Genomic DNA, 17,684 nt, shown 5'->3' with positions numbered 1-17,684 from the left:
CTGCTGTCTTGTAGATTGCCACTTTCAGAAGCCACAGACTGTTTGAAGGCAATTGTTATACAGACCACTCCTTCCTTCCCCGGCAGTTCCCCTCCCTACTTGAGAACTGGCCATGCTGTGGGTGTCACAGAAAAAATCATAGGACTTGACAACTCTCTTTCCATTTTAAAAGCCCATATCCTACTATTACATGGTCTCGAGCTCAAAAATGTTTCCTCCCTGTGGAGTGCCACTGTTCAGCCCCTCATTATAACCTGGCCATTAGTATTTTTTCCTCCCTCTCAGGAATGCAACCAGCATCTACAGTAAAGCCAAATCCTGCTGTGTAAAATTCGGGTTAGGCCCTTCACAAGGAAGTCCTGACTTCTTTGAAAAAGGGGTTATATTTAAAAAAAAAATACATTTTCTGGAAGAAAGAAGGCTGATACAGGTTATTTGGGTTTGTTTGTTGTTTTTTTTTTTTTTGTTTTTGATTTTTTTTTTAGCTTTTAGGCTGAAATAGAAGCAAAACAAACAAAGCCAACTTGAAGCTCCCCATCCCTGTTGACACAAAGACCAGCAGAAGAGACAGCTGTGATATGCAGAAAAGAAATTGCATTTCTGCTGCAGAGTGCAGGAACCACAATAAAGGTTCATGATTGCTGTCCAGGGACACCTTAGCAATAAGCCCAGCTCCTGCAGCACTTCCCACCTGATTCACATTGGAGGAGCTGGTGGCACAGACACAGAGCTGCTGACAAACTCAAATGAAAAGATAGCTGTCTCAGTAGTTCACCCTTTGTTATCACCCTTCGGAATATGAGTTTAACCTGGAGGGGAGATTTCAAAGTAAACAGCTGAAAATTCCCTTTCAGAATGGAGTTTGCAGTCAAAGACAGACACAAGCCCCAGTATCGATCACAGTTCCTAAATTTCACACCTTCTGTCTGCTGAATTTGATCTCTCCTGGCAAGCCGGGAGCAACCCACCTTGGTTTTGATGGGTTTGTCTGTGTGGAGTACATGTGAGTCCTGTGTTCTGTTTTGCACATGGCCAGAAGAAGATGGAAAGTTAAAAACTTTGTGCAAAATGACAAACAAATTTTCATAAGCTATCAGAGAGAGATGGAAGAAAATAGAAAGGGGAAAAAAAAAAATCACCAGCATCTGAAAGCACCAAACACCAGCTCTTAAAAGCTTTTTCAGTACTCAGACCCCCCAAGAGATTACTCAGGGAGGATGAAACTTCATGTGATGAAATGAGAGTTGCACTTGAATGCAATAAGGAGTGTTAAATGCCTGCTTTATATCAAGCATTTGCTAAAATGTCTCCTAATGCATTACAAAGGAGATGCTAACCTTATACATTACAGCTGTTCAATACCAAATTATACATAGCAACTTAGATGAATATAGAGTTGTTGAGACAGAGTTATTAATTAAACTGGGGTGATACACAACTTGAGGATCTCCAGAGATCATGCAGAGTTTCTTTTAACATAATATAAAATACTGCTACATATACACACTCTGCATGTCACCTTCCAAGTGATATTGGTCTTGGACATCTGAGAAGTACTTATAGGATACTGTACAGATTAAAGAAGAAAAAAAAAGAAAAAAATAAGATCCCAAATATTCCCAAATTAAAAATCCCCACCCTCATAAATCCCCACAACACACACAGAAAAAAAAGAAAATTAACTTGAAGACAGACTCCAGCCACAAGCACTGACCTAAAGGATTCTGAATTTGTTTGTCCAACAGGTGTGGAGTCACACTGGGTGGGCATTTATCTGGTTCATCTGAAGCACATTCCCTTGTTAATGTGCAGTAACCTGTAACCTGAATTATCAGGGATGGATTCAACATATTCAAACTAAAGCTGATCAATCTCATCCTGATCCCTGTAAAATTGATGGAAAAGAATTGGGAATTTCTTGGGCAGCTGGAGTGCTTGTGCTCTATTGTAAATAGATGCTTTTTATAAAGTTTTTGATTCTTCATGCATAAGTGAATTATTTCCTGATGTCATCTTTAGTCCATAATGGTGTTTTAAAATGTGCTTATGAATTAAGACTGCCCATAGACCCATTAAAAAATATTTCTTGATGTGAAGGATAAAGTTCTTTTATTTCAGAAGTGATTCACAGGGTCATGGAAGAAATGCTTTTACAGTTAGATTGCTCCACCACTGTTCCTAATAAAACCTCTTCCCTTTAAAGAATTGATACTAGTTGCTGTCAAAATAACATGGTAAATTAGAACAGATTTCAATACAGTGAGCATTCATTGGAAATTCATATTTTCACAAGAAATGTATGAGTATAGTCCATAAATTTAGAGACGACCATAAGTGACTCTTTATCTAAAGGTACCATCTGCCATTCTGCAATGCTGGGGTACCACAGCCTTCCCAATAGAGCATAATGACATGCTGGAGTAACATCAGTTCTATGGGATGTTAAATATTCAGTAGCTCCTCTTACATAGTAGAAGATTCAGGCCTTAGCCTTGTATAAAAATAAAAATTTTCTAGCTGTCAAAAAGCTAGAAAAAACATACAAATCATCCAGTCCTGCTCAGTAAAACCAGCTGCTGGGGTTACGTGTGCCCCAGGGCAGCTTTAATTTGGACATGCAATATATCACCATAGGGCTACTTGATCAGAGTTGCAGTCTCAGGAAATATTTTCAGGACTATTCAATTTCCATTAGCAGTTTCTCCAGGATATATTAGACACAAACTGGGTTTCCTTCAATATCAATCATTCATGTTTTCTCTTTCATCCTGTCTTTGCTAAAATGGGATTTTCATGGAGGCTGTGAAATTGCAAAATTTAGTCTGTTCTATCATTTAGACTCCTTTAATGGTGTTTTGCAGCCATTGCTGGGTCGGGAGCCTCTCTCCACCCTGGTGCTAGAGAACACCTAGTGGTGTTCAGTATTTCACCTTTCCCTTTGGAAGTTTCCTCCCCCTCTAATCCCTGTGTCTTCCTGCACACTTTGACTGATCTTCCTTGCATCCTCGGCTCTCTGTTACCGAGTGCTTTTGCTCTGTTCCCCAAGGATGCAAGCTGGTTACTTCTCAAAAGTTTGAGAGCAGTAACTTCTCCAGAACCAAGGCTAAAAATTAGTCATGACTTTCACAGAGGTCTGTGATGCTGAAAGAATGCAAATACTAGACCTCCCAAGGTCCCTCCCAAATTGAATTAACCTACCACATTATTAGACCCATACATAATGCAAAGATGATGAAACCTGAGAAAACCTGCTTTCTGAAGAGATTACAAATTTGTAAATACTGCTTATTTTTGCTTGTTATGGAGAGAAAGAAGGAGCTTGAGGAACTGAAATGTTCTCACAAGGGGCAGCTGGTGAGACCAGCTGGTGATTCAAGGGATTTGAAAGTTCTCTAAGAAATGGACTTTGCTGAACAAAGACCCCCCCCAAAAAAAACCCAAAACATCAACCAAACAGAAAAAATAAACTCCAAACAAAGCATTTCAAAGAACTATCAAAACCCATCAGTGCATGGTTTAAGTTCTTTGTAACAGCAACCAGCTTGGTTATCAGTGTTCGTATTTGGTCACTTTACTAATGATGTGATTCAGCTTTTCCAAGCAAACTCTTGGAATTTCCTCCCTCTGATTTGTGCGGGCATTTCTCAGGGCCAGTATTTCCCCCCATTTAGCTAAAACAAACAAGAGCTTTCTTTTTGAAAGTATTTCAACATAATGAGATAAGTTTCCTTCCTCCTTTTAATAGCTTCAGGGCTCCCCAGGGGGAAGTGCCAAAAACATTATTTCCTTCCAAATTCTAAGAGAGATACAATGTTCTGGTAGGCGGTGAGATTACAGTGAAATTAACTATTGCTTTCCAGCTTTCATTCTTCAGGCTGCTCTTACAAACCTGTTGCTTCAACTCACCTGTGGTGTTTATTCACCTTTCCCACTGCTCTGTGCCAGGCAGTCGTGGAGCACACGGAAGCCGCAGCGTCATTTAATGACAACCCCCAACCGAAAGCCATAAAATCCATTAGCTCATGTGATCACTGCTCTTTAATCCTCAACCCGTGGGGAGCATTCCTGAGGACAGGGCAGGAGCTATTAGGATCAGAAATGGGATCACAGGCTCTGTCTTGAGCCTACTGCGTAATTTCAAACATGAAATGAGAAGCCCACGCAGCAGCCCAGGGCACGGGGCGAAGCAGCGAAGAGACTGCGTGTTCAGCTGCTGTCCATCTCAACCACTTCCTTGAGCTGGCCCATTTTGGGCACTTCTTTTATGAATAAATAAGTGAATAAATAAAATCAGCTAGCTGTGTCTGTTGTTCACCCTAACCACAATAGTGTGGATTGATAGCTTGTAGACGAGGATTTTGAGGAGATATGGAGAAAGTGTCCTTGGAGATTAATTCAAGGACAGCACTCTAAGGAGTCTGTTGCCCATTTTTCAAGCGTTCCCGTGTTTATTTACTGAAACAACAGGAGTAATATGACATCATAAATCTTTTAAAAATTGAAATAGCAGTGCCAGTCTTGAAAGATTAATAATAAGGAACGCCTTTTAGAGTGTGCTCATGGAGATGTAATATGAATGATTAGTGTTCTTGAACATTAGAATTACAGTGTATAATTGTAATGTTATAGTGGTTATATAGAAGCCAGAGATCCTTTAATGGAATACATTGTGAATTTAATTATTTACATAGAAAAATCAGGGCCGATATAGTCACTGAATGATAAAACAGTTTCCTACATTCTGAAAATGATACAAAGGAGGAGCACATCTATCCATGTTTGTTATTTAGCTAGTTTTAAATTCAATAGTTGACATCCTTTGTGCTCTAGAGCTTGGAGTGTTTTTTAAGCTATCTTCCTGCAAGGGGTACCATAGGTACCAAAATTCATTGGACAAGGATTTGTTTGCAGGAGCGTGGGGCCAAGGCTGGTTTCTGGGGCAGAGAGGGAGCTGTCTTTCACCAAGAACCAAGTGGCCACACAGGGTGCTTTGCCTTCTATTCCTTCTGCAGTGGTGGTTTCAAACCTGTTTGGTAGAATCCCACCCAGCAAAAGCATGATGAAAAAAGTATGTATATATGCTAAGGAGACACATTTCCCTAGGCTGGGTATACATACAGCCACTCAGGAAAAACCCTAGGAGTTCTTCAGCTGCTCTTACAATGTCAGCAATATTGAAAGTAGAGTTTCTGGGAAGAACAATACACCGCTCCCCTGCACAAAAAGCAGGATTGTGTAGATTCAGCATCCCTGTGATGACAGTTCTTCCTGTGCTTGCCACTCTCAGGGTGCACCTTGCAGGGCTTCCCAGGTGCCTGGGTATGTGGGTGTGTGCCTCAGACCTCCAGCTCAGCCGAGGGGCTTTGCAGGCTGGGCCGTGCTCAGAGCGGCTGCAGCACTCCAGGGATTTTGCTGGCGCCCGTGAACAATTGATATGATAGCAAAGCAAAGAAAGGAGGATTTTTAAAATCCTCTCATCACCAGTTGAGGGACTCATCATAAAGCTATCAGACAGAATTCAGCAGAGTGGAAATCCCCGCTCCAATAAGCCCTGGCCCTGGAAGGCAAGGGATGCAAAGTTCAGGATGGAGCTTCTCTGGCTGGATGCCCTGCACTCCCTCACGCCTGGCTCTCACTGCTGGAACTCACCTGTGGTGCTGCACATCATTATTGTTCGAAAAAGAGCATCAAACCAAATTGAGCTGCAAGCGATACACACCTCACTGTAGGCTTTCCCTTTAGCTGCAAAAATACTGCAATTCAGTGAAACACTGATTCCAGAAATCCCTGGTGAATGATCCTGAACATGGGGGTGTGTGTGTTGTGCATACAAGGAACTGTAAATGCATTGTATAAGAGCACATTTGTTAACACAGTTTATTGGCACACTTATTGGCAAAGCATACATAAAATACAGTTGTATTATATAACACACTGACTCACTGTGTCTTTACATGATGAGTTGAACATATTAATATGTAAATGAAAAAATTAGTTTCTTTTATAAAGTTTCACATAAATACACCGGAATAAAAAACAAAACGAAACAAAAAAGTAAAACAAAAAATGAGGGCTTTACAAAAATATTATACAAGAAATATACTATGAAAAGAAATAACAACAAAGCCAACTCAGATACAATAATAAAAACACAAAAGTTTTAGATTTATTAAGCTGCCCACAAAGTTAATGGATTACATGGCTTTAAAATATCTGGATCGACAGCAATTTTACAAAGCATAAACTCTCATAGGACTGGGTGTCTTTTTCCACATAAAAATATTTCTCATGTCTTTGATGAAAAAAAGACATTTCTTGTTTCAGTATTTTTATTAAATGATGGATAGAGTATCTACTGGCATTAGCTAAATGTAAATTAAAAATGCTGGATCCTTTAAATGATTAACTGATGAAAGAAAAGTTAAAGAATGAAGAAAAGTTACTTTAAATTACTTTTCCTTAAAAGCTGATCTTTTTCTGAAACAAGAAATTTCAGGTGCAAGTTGAAAAGCAGAAAATATATTACAATTGTAAAAAGTTTTACATAGTTATGTTAATGAGATCCTGAGCACTGATGACTTGTTAAAATATGGCCATTGTTTGATGAGGAAAAAAACAACCCCTTCCAATAAAACGCACTGTCAGAAATTTGCCATGAGATGCTGTTTAATTTTCAATTATTTTAATTGAGGTCAGTGCCAGTATCTAGTTGTATGACAATACTTCCAAAGAATGTATATGGAAGTTTATACAAGAGTTTTCCCTAACGAAAAAAGTTGGATAGCTTTAGTTTAGAAATAGATACTGTATCATTTGAAAGGTGTTTATTTTAAGTTTTATTTTGAAGAATGCTGTGAAACAGTAATTAATAACCCACTGAGGTACTTTACAGCGGGCACTGCTGCAGAATAACCTATTGGGAAGCTTGAGGTGTGGGGTTTTCAGATTTAGTCTCCTGGTTAGCAGGAGGTTTGCTGTTCCACGGGCTGTTATTTCCCAGTGCAGGTGAATTGTTGAAATCTTCTTCATCATCCATGCCATTTGCTGCATCATACTGTGTATTCTCTAATCTAGTGATAAGCCTTTCGTCTTCATCCCCAAATTCGCCTCCCATCAGAGTTGGTTCTCCTACCACCATCACATCCTGTGAACAGCACCCAATATTTGTTATATGGAAACCTTGAGAGAGAAAAAATCAACTTAAAAAAATTATGTTAGAGAATTTGCATCTCTTTAACTTTGTGATATTTGAACAACAGAGTTAAAAGTTCCCACCTAATTGGAACAAGGAGAGAGGCTTACACTTTATTTCTAATTTAATTAAAAACTATAACACATCTCTATAGCTGCATGCTCATGGCTCTGGATCTCAGAAACCCCAGAACTGAAAAGCAGGTAGGCTGAAAAATATGCCTGATTTTAAGCAAGTAAATAGGCTATGAAACTGTCTTTAAACTTCTCCTTGAAATATTTAGCGTTTATCCAGTAAATCCTTCCTGAGCCATTTTCTTTGGAGAGGCACCAGGGTGTATCTCAGTTGGAACCTGGTGATAGGCATATTTTAAAAGTAGTTTAAAAGAAATCACATTTCTTATCCTCAGACTTCTCAAACATGGAGCACAGCACTCTAATAAAGATGGTAACTCTCTTATCCATAGCTAGCCAAGCCCTTTTGCGCATCCAATATACTTGACATTCTGCTACTTAATTATGGTAATTAATTTAGGTAAAGTTTTCGATAAAAACAATGTTCACACTGATTTGACAATTTGCATAGCTAATTAAGTCATTAGCAAAAACCTGCTGATTGCCAACAAGCCCTGAATTTACCATCTGTTATTTCATGGTGCCTGTCACCTAACTCCATGTAGGCAACCCTGCCGCCAATCTGTGCAGTAAGAGGACCAATCTGTCCAGCTGGTACCGTAAAAGCAAGATGAAGAGTGCTAATTATAATTACACTGATGAAGCTAGTACTCATCAGAAACTAAAGCATGCAAGAAAGAAAGAATCCATCTAATCACTGCTTTAAGTACAAATTGTCCTTCCATGAAAACAAGTAAACCGCCTACTGTACTCCAGTGCATCACAGATTTGCTGCAAAAACCCTAAGCAGCATGGGATAGAAAGGTGCAAACTTGAGATTGGAAAGCAAAGGTGCAAAGCCAGAGAGCTCTCTTGTTCTCTCTGTTCAAGGGAGAATCAGGCTGCTGTGCCAACAGCTAAAGAAATATGTGGGATGCATCTTTTCATGCAGCTCAGGTGTCAGGGCATCAGGTAGTGCTTGGTAGAAGTGCAGTAATTCCTGATGTGTAGCTTTGTTCCTGCTGATTTAACAAGCCCTTCCAAGAATCCTGATGAACAATGGATTCATTTTTTAAAGGATCTGTTCCTCCTTACGAATGTTAAAAGCAAACAGAAGACAAATGTTTGCATTTAATAAGGTTTCTCTTTAATCAGATATCTACTTCCTTCACCACAAAACAATGCAAATTATTGCCTGCAAGTGTTTACACTATTTCTTGATATCCCTCAGTGAAGGCTGGCATGTTACAAAAGAATGTTTGTGTCACACTTTCAGCCTGTGCTATGTAAAAAATTTGTGAGTATATGAAAATTGTTACATTATTTCTTCTTCACTTTGTCTGTTTTGTTACTCCATATATCCATAAAATATTTGGTTAAAAAAACCTCACACACAGCTTTGTGACATAGAGGTTTAAAAGAGAAAGGCGTTCATAAGCAAAAGTTTATTCTAATTTATCCCATCCCTCTAAACAACAGGCAGTATATAGTGTGCACTGCTGAACCAATGATCCCATTGTACTGCAAGAGCATTAATGACAAAAGAGACCTGGCAGAGGACAGCGAGTTGGGTGTGAGTGTGCAGTGTTATATGGCAGGCAAAAAGGACCACAGTGGCTGAAACACAGAATCACAGACCGAGGTGGCACCAGTTCCTTTCACTTCGATATTCTCAAGGACAGGCCTCAAGCTCTCTGTTGCCATACCAGCAAGAGGTCAGCGACTCGAATGAGACTTGGACAAGCACATCAAAAATCACTATGGGGCTACAACAGCTGGCTGGGGAGGCCATGTGAAAGAATTAAATACGTATTATATCCACCAAATGATTGGGAGGGGAAATATGCTTAACAGCTGCAAGTGCTGAAAGGAAGACAATCACTTTAGGCCAATCTGAGGAGATGCAGACTAGGGTACTAAGATGGCAGTAAGTAAACAAAAATGTAATCCTCTTTGCTAAAACAATACTCCTGTTCCTGATAATGGCAGGCTGAGGATTAACAATCCCATTGGAACAGTGCTAGTTTTACTGCTCAGGTCACCTAACACTAGGCCAGGAAAAAATCTCAATCTGTGGTAGGAAACATTCGTGCATCAATGGGGAGACGTTCAATGACCTTCTAAGCATTTCCACTTCTAATTTCTCGAGTTCATTTCAAATATTATTCCTTTTGTATAATGACTCCCACTGAGAGAACAGTTTGCACTTGTATTTCCCTCTAGGCTATCGAGTCTCTCTCCCTCTTTCTCTGAGAACTGAAGTACAATTATATTGTGTTTAGTGGAATTTTCCCTCATTCTATTTAAAAGATAGATATCACAGCATTCGTTACAGGACATCTGAAAAAAAATTCTTGACAATCTTGCCATTTATATCAGGCAAAAATAGTGTCTCAGGAAGCGCACATGCTGTTTCCTCCCCAGAGGATTCTGCTCCTCAGACTGAAAGCTGAAGACCCCACCGAGTGCACCCATTGAACCTCCACTCACTAGATCCCGTGCAATGACCACCAACCTCTGAGGAGGACTGGAAGTGACTCCTTTTAGAGCCCCTCAATGCTTCTCCTTAAATTGGCCAGTGGGGGTCACTGCTGTTGAATGACACAAGGCTCCATCCCTCCCAGGGTTGAGGCTGCAGCTCTGGAGTGCTCCTAGCTCCTGCTCATGGAGTGAGAAGCAGAATCCAAGAATTAAACCCTAGTCTCTTGCATGGTAGCACACACTGCTATGGCCTAGTTATGGTAGCACATATTTGACTAAATTAGCTTAAAAAAGATCTAGACTGTAGTCACTCAATCTTATTAATTTACTCTGTGATTAGTAACAACATTTTTGGTCAAGGAATGTCTCATGATAGTAAAATATGGTTGTAGTGAAGCACTGTAAATAAAGCAGTGGTTGTTTTACCTTATGTGATAGAAATGTAGTATGTTATAACCAAAAAAGCAACTTTCATGTATATCATACCTTTCAACCTGTAATAACCCTAGTTGCCATCCAAACTAAAATTGACGCATGTAAACTATACGCAGAGATCACTTTGTACAACACTCAAATGCAAGCACTTCTATTTAACAGACTTGTCATTTCTAGGTTTCATCTTTTTTTTCTATACCAAGCCTCAAAATTTAGCTCTTCCCTGCCCAGTTATGTGACTGTGCTTTTTAACTTGGGATCATTCTATGTCTAAACAAGATCTTAGTGAAGTTTGGAGGTAAAAATATCTGGTGGGCCACTTAAAATTCCCCATCCCTGAGCCTGCCATATTTGCTGCTGTTAATATGTAGCCTTGCTCAGTGTGTTCCCGTGATCAGTTCTTAGCTCTGTTGTCACAGCCCCCAGAAGTAGACAAACAGTGCTTCACAAGCCTAAGGTAATTAAAATGCCTGGCACTCTCAAGTATATCATTCAAGCACATCTCATCGTCCAAGGACTGAAAGTTGCACTAGTTTTAGCAGTTAGCATGCCTCTAAGTGCTAAGTCAAAAGAAGAAGGGTTCTTCCTCCTGCTTGCCTTCTTATGGAATTGTGTTAGTGGTAATTATTTTAATAATTGACTTTTTAGCTCCTTGGCACAAAGATTATTAATGACTGAGAGCCCCACTGCTGCCCACACCCATAATGGTCACTGCTTCCATGAGAAAAACATCAGACTGACGTTGGTATAGAAATGATCCTTAGAAACAGAAATGACATTTTAATTAGGTTTCAGAGTAAACACTTTCTAGAGAAAAATCTTTCACATCTCATCATAATTCTCACTGTTAACTTGACATTCTGTTCTTGTTTGGAATGTTTTGCCTAAAGCACAAAAACTGGAAACAAAGTTATTCTCTCTCATCTCCCTACTACTAAATCTTAGATTCTGAATTTCATGGTTTTGAGACATGGGCTAATTTCTGACACTTATCTCTGGCCCTGGAACTGTAGCTCTGATTCTACAATATCCATTACAAACCACCTAAACCTACCCTGTTTCTGAAACACGCAAGAGATTGTATTGCTCCCTTCCACATTAGCAGGTTTATTTATGGATTTGGTTTCTGAGGAGCTTACAGAGAGGTACAAAGAGAAAGAAAGATTATTGAGGTATGTCGCTTGCTTAGAATGGAAGGAGGTTCTGGATCTGGATGTAACAAAGAATGTTTCATTTACTCAGTGGCATGTGGTGGTGCTTTATTCTTTCCAACACATGGTATTTCACTGGGTTCATGTTTACAGTATTACACTCAACTGGATCTTCATTAGTAAATGATAGCAAAATCCACTTATTAATTTCTGTGGTGATGACTGGGAGCAGCATAGAGCGATGGTTCTTAAGAGTTTGTGAGAGTTGTGGATTGCTATCAAGTTTCAAATATATGAAAATGGACCAATGTGCCTTGCTTTAACTAAACTTAACAGAGAGTGATATTTAAGAAAAAAATAGCTGTATGGACGCCTCCTGATGACCTTGCTTATACCTTTAATCCAAAGATCACAGTATACAAATCACTGCTCTACAGTACAAGGGTTAGGGCTTTCAAAAAAGTTTTATTTGAAATAGAAGAACATATAAAATGCTAAAGAATATGATTTTAGCCAGTAAGAAGGCTTGAAAACTGAGCAAAGACTTGGGAAAATATTGCAGCTAACTTCAAATACTGGAGGAAATTATTAGTACTGTATAAGTGGTAAGACAATGGCATACCCAAAATAGGTAACTAATTTCTTTAAAATGGTAAGAAGTCTAACATTAGAAAGGCAGGTTTTCTATGAACCTTGAAGAAGGGCTCTTGCCCATCTTTGCTCTTTTTTCTAGAGGAAAGTGGAAACTGGTAACTCCAGGTTCTGCCCAATGAGCCTTCCAAAGATCAGATGTGATTGAGAATGTGAACAGATCCAAGTTTAAATTATTGGCATCTGCTGAGACTAAGGCAGCCAAGCAGACTGCAGTTTCTGGGTCCCTGTCCTGTCTGTTTTCTTTATGCACTAAAACCAGTCAATGCATCTATGGGAAGCACTGGCAGTACTGAGCCTGCACCCATGAGAACCTGAGAAAGAAAACTTCTGGTGAGAAAAACACTTTTGTATTTGTGCTATTGTTTTCCTGACTTTAGCAGTACTTAGTTCTACTTCCACCACACTATAGTGTGTTGCCTTGGCACCTACAGGATTTGGGTCAAAAGCATCACTGGACAAGCAACAGGCCAACACAAGAATGAGCTGTGTGGTGCAATCGTGTCACACTGGCTAACTGCATTTGTGTTAAGAATGTAGGAAATATGTAATACATAGTAAAGGTATTAAATGAGGGACTTGGCCAGAAGAGTCATATTGACAAGAGATACTGAAGGTCTGCAATCAGTAGCCTGAGAAGCAACAGAATTACAGAAACTACTGTTTATCCCACCATCATAAGAGAAAATGGGTACAATACAGTGCAAGTGACTGTCAAAAGGACAAAACTTTGTGTTTTATTTACCACAGTTGAGGAAGTACAAATAATAGTTAGAGATAAGAGAATGGACTGAGACTGAACATTTTCAAATTTCTGATGAGAGGGAAGATACCCACCCACTAGCAGAGACCCCTCAAATGCTTTTATGGATTGCCATAAGAGATGTATCAGAATGTGACAGCACTATTGAAGTGCTAACAAATTTAAGGCAGCACAAGGAGCACAAATGATACTGATTGATTTGGCTTCAACAACTGAGCTTCAGGATGCAGTGCCAACCTCACCCATGCATGGAAGCACAATCATGCCATTTCACTTTCTGAGCTTGGCCCTGTATTGTCTGCACTGTCCCTGCCTAGACAACAGATCAGAAAATAATGCAGGTGGAGGAAATGGCACAACCTCCTCCTTCTACTAGTAGAAGAACATGTATGTGACAAGGAACATTCCTTCATTAATCAAGGTTTACTCAGCCCAATCTATTTATATGAAGAGCTGGAAGGGGCTGTGGGGAAAATGACAAAACTCTGAAGTTTCAAGCTTTGCCATAGCTGATGGTACTTCTGTTTTCTGGATGCTATCCTAAATGTGGGACATTTACCTCTCCAGGCATGAAGACCTCATTAAAGAAACAGAAGTTAATGGTGTGAGTGAGAAGTGTGGATGAGGAGTATGGTGAGTTCACATATTTGCTAGAGTGCATGCAGCATTAATATAGGAGCAAAATGGAATAATTACTAATGTCCTAAACCAAGAAATATCACAAAGAACAGAGGCTAAGAAAACACTGTTTAATCAGGATTAATTTACTATCAAAGTTAAAACAACACAGAAGCATAAAAGAGACAGGAAATTAGATGTGATTCTGGTGGAGGGACTGACTTTGCTGGCAGGGAAGAAATCATTGGAGAAAAAGAGAAAGTTGGAATACAGGCCCTCATATTAATCCAGGGTTGATATAGATATGAGCTCATTGCGGGATTCTCCAGAGATGAGGATGAGAAAAATGGAACTGAAAGTAGCTCTGGTTATTTGAGCCATCTGGATAGACGATGCAGTGATTCCATTCCTCTTCTCTAATAAGGAGAGGGGAAATGCTTTTAACAAGAAAGTGAATGATTTCAGTAGGGTGGGGTTTTTTTCTACTGAGCAGGAAAGCCCCATTCACAGAAAGCTGTATGGCCAAATGAATATTTTAGTGAATTGAAAACTGCCAAATTGTGTTCAAGGATCTCTTGTCTTCTTGCATGTAAGGGAAACCAAACATTAACTACTAAATGATACACTTTAAGTTACAGTTATTGGAAAGAAACAGAAAGCAAGTTACTGCTACCTGCAGCTATCTTCGGAAAGCAATGACAACAAGGTCCACTTCAAAGAATGCATAATTTTGAAGAAGTGTGGGATAACATCTCTTTATTAAGCTGAAAAGCGTTGAATAGTTTTACACCGAAATATCCTCCTGCTAAAATTATTTTGAGTTCTGTCTACTCTACAGGGTGGCCAAACCATCAATTCCATCTGGTTTGCTATCTTTGCTGTGGGGAAGATGGGAAGAGCTGTTAGTATGTCAAATCAAACAGCTAAGCATTTTCCCCTTTGCAGATGGAAAGGAAAAGTGTCCTAAAAATGGAACCTGATCCTCCATACAAAAGAGTTTGGACCATTTTGCTACTCTGGTACAGAAAGCAAAGAATATTGAAAAACATTGAGTATGCAACATCCTGAAAGTAAATGGAGGCTAAAAAGTCCATCCCTCATATCATAATAAACTTCACCAATATGTCTCAGATGCTCAACTATCATCTCCATCAGAAGAGCAGCCTTGGCTACTTCATCTGTCAGCAGTAGCCTTCAGCACCTGAAGTTACTTTCAATATCGTGAAGTGACAGGTAACTTATCAGAGGGCTCAGTCTCATTCAAACATTCAAGTACACACAGCTACCACTGAAGGCAACAAAAGTCCTCTCTCCAGGGAGGAGCAGGCTGAAGAGAGGCAGGGGGTCAGACTGTGGTCCAGGGTGTAGCTGACAGAAAATGATTCTACTGTCTTTTAAAGTTGGAGACAGCTGGTTGCTTGGCTTTGCACTTCCTTGCAACTTTTTCTTAAATATGGTTGAATATTGATCCAAAGGTTTTTCTGGCAGGCACCATCAGTGTCTGGGGCAGAGTGGTGCCTGCCACCAGGAGATCAGGTAGTCAGCCTTCTGACTGCTTTGTGCTGCCAGAAAAACACAGAGATGCCTATATTAGGGAAAGAATCTGACTCTGGGGATGCGAGCCATGTGAAAATTTTAATATGACAAAGAGGAAATATGAGTTTAATGTCCTGAAACCCCAAGCTTTAAACTAGTGGATTGCCAAATCAGTTGCTAAACAAAAATCTTCATTTCATGTTACTGGTGTTAAGTCTACTCTTTTTTTTTTTTTTTATCTGGGTATTCAAACTTCCTAGGAAGTGTCTGCTTTGTGCTAACAAAACAGTGATATTCTTTGTCATGTTTCAGAGGAGACCTAACCCCTTCCAATCTGCTGACCAGAAATCCAATGAAAATACCTGCATGTTATTCCCAGGATATGACTTTATGGTTCTTGTAATATCAAATTAATTCCCCAAGCTTTAAAATGCATAATCTCCTTATTGACTAAGGCACACTTTGTCACAATTTGGGGTCTGATTACCCCTATATGTGACTAAGGCAGTAAATGTGACATTATTAATGTGCTGATGCAGTTAATACTCTGGAAATGACTTGGTGTTTCCCTATACAATTAGGATGTCAACAGTTACAGCTAGCAGGGTGGATAAGCTGAGAGCCACATTCCAGAGAATCTACCCTCTGCAAGTGGGGTGATCGGACAAAGAGATAAGCTCTGCAGGTAAGTTAAATCATAACCTGTTCCTCCTGTTCAGCATCTGAACCTGGCACCAATTAGAGGTCAGGTACTAACACAGAGAGACCAGCAGCTTCCTCAGGGACAGCTGTCCTGCTCTGCTGGGACACATCCTCGCTTAGCACCTGGCAGATGCAGTCTGCAAGGCTCATGCTATGTTTAAAAACACGAGGCCTAATCTGAGTCCCACCACTAGTGGAAAGACTCCCCCTGACAAAAATAACTGGCCCAGGCCTTTAAAAAATCACATCTGATCCTCAGGACACTTCTGTTTGAGGGTTCTGCATTAAAGCTGGACTGGAGACCAGCTTCTTCACACCTCTCTACTAATTCCCCAGCTTCCACAGCACACTGTGCAAGATTGCCTTTTGCTTGTGACAGTTTTGGCTCAAGAATGCACCTTTTTTACAATGTATGGAAAGAATTAAAGCACCGTAAGTGATTCAGGCCTAAAAGGAAAGTGAGACTTACAGGTACCTGACTTGATAGACTCAGGTTTGCAGCAGCTGACTTTTTCTTGCTGTTGGTACTATTTGCATTGTTCCCAGCACTACTGTTGGAAGTGCTGCTGGTAGAGTTTTTCCTTTTTCTCCGTTTGGTTGTTGGTTGTCTTGTGGGTTCTGCTGCAATAAAATGATAAGAAGGAAAGCAAATGGCAGATACTGTAAATCATGAATTAAAATGATCCATGAGAAGAAGTAAGTGCTGAAATACTTTTTCAATTAGTTTTAAATTGCTAAGTTTAATAGTAACAGTTGTGTTAGATTTAACATACAAACCGTAGGATGATATTTGGACCCAAACCAATGGAGTCTGCTCTCAATTTTTTTCTGATGGATTAACAAAGTTTGTTAATCCATCAGAAAAAAAAAAAAAAAAGTTCAACAAAGCATCATCCCAGAATTGTCTATAAAGGTATTCAAAAACATTTTACTTATGGGAGTATCATGATAATGGTCATTATGGCCAAAGTGACTGTGGAACTTGCTGAAGGTCACATAGCATGAAGTGGTGCAGGTCTTACTGTAATGTAGGGTACAGCCTTAAATGACCCAGTCAGAGACAAAGGCCAAAGGAGCTTCCTGCCCTACTGCTGCCATCGATGCAGCAAGCAACAAGCAACCACCCTTGGAGTTCCTCCTACATCCTGTGTGGGCTTCACCTCTGAAACTGCTGCTCCCAGGAGAACCCATAAAGTGTGCTAATGCCATTGCCCTGCAAGCCTGCAAAACTCAGATCGCATCAGGACAATTTTGCACAGCTTTGCTTAACCTGAAAAGCAGAGAGGGACAATTGTTCTTCTCAAAATTTGGCCGGGGCACCTATGTGAACGCTCATAGACATGAAAACCTTTATAATCTGAAAAAAGAGAGAATTACTATTTTGAGGTGTAAGAGGAAGGAGATTAGGTCCAGGCCTGTAAATAACTTGATATTAGTCTCAAAGACAATTAATTATGAATTGTAGCTGTAATTTCAGAGTCACAGCAGGAAACAGGATTACATAAACAATGAATTCTAATGGAGCCAGTAGGCATTTTGCATTCCATTTACACATATTTTTGCACTAAATTATATCCTAGTCATAGTGAAGCCATCTCAGTGTGCACACCTATAAATCAGTTGTGTCAGACAGAAATCATAAAATATCAGAATAATTTTCAATCTTGCTTTGGGACCATTGTTAATTTTTATTACTTTCCTTTATAAGTAAGCTTCCTATTGCTTCTCTATTAATTTTACTATAAAATAAGTGGAATACTGGAAGTGAAACATACCTGGTGGGGCCACCATTCTCTGCCATTTTTGAAATAAGCAAGTCTTCAAACAGTCTCGAGGACTTAGATTGTAAGTTTTATGTCTTGACATCAGTTCCTGCATTGGCTCCAGTATTACACACAACTAGAAGAAAAATCAGAATAGAACAATTTCATGCAAGCAAAGCCTCTGCTGATCAGTATTTACATAGCTGGAAATTATATATATATATATATATATATTTTTTACTCTTGCTAACACAGCATGCCTTGCAAAGTTCAGTTTAA

The 17,684-nt window shown here is 39.6% G+C and overlaps 1 protein-coding gene across 11 annotated transcripts in view; it reads right to left on the bottom strand.

Moving 5' to 3' along the window:
* Positions 1 to 5,863: 5,863 nt before the first annotated feature.
* Positions 5,864 to 17,684, bottom strand: part of LDB2 (LIM domain binding 2) — a 363,923-nt gene continuing 352,102 nt past the window's right edge. For 3 of the 11 annotated variants that reach the window (XM_058837474.1, XM_058837470.1, XM_058837475.1), the window contains 3 exons: positions 17,418 to 17,541; positions 16,112 to 16,263; positions 5,864 to 7,144 (listed from right to left, as the gene is read on the bottom strand). In XM_058837474.1, coding sequence (XP_058693457.1) covers positions 6,914 to 7,144; positions 16,112 to 16,263; positions 17,418 to 17,541 — 507 coding nt within the window. In that variant the 3' untranslated portion in view covers positions 5,864 to 6,913. Of the gene's footprint in view, positions 7,180 to 9,820; positions 9,964 to 16,111; positions 16,264 to 17,417; positions 17,542 to 17,684 lie in introns of those variants that run through there. The other 8 variants (XM_058837473.1, XM_058837471.1, XM_058837472.1 and 5 more) reach the window with 8 other exon arrangements.

Source organism: Poecile atricapillus, chromosome 4, assembly GCF_030490865.1.
Source record: "Poecile atricapillus isolate bPoeAtr1 chromosome 4, bPoeAtr1.hap1, whole genome shotgun sequence".
Lineage (NCBI taxonomy): Eukaryota > Metazoa > Chordata > Aves > Passeriformes > Paridae > Poecile > Poecile atricapillus.
This window is presented reverse-complemented; position numbering and strand designations above follow the sequence as displayed.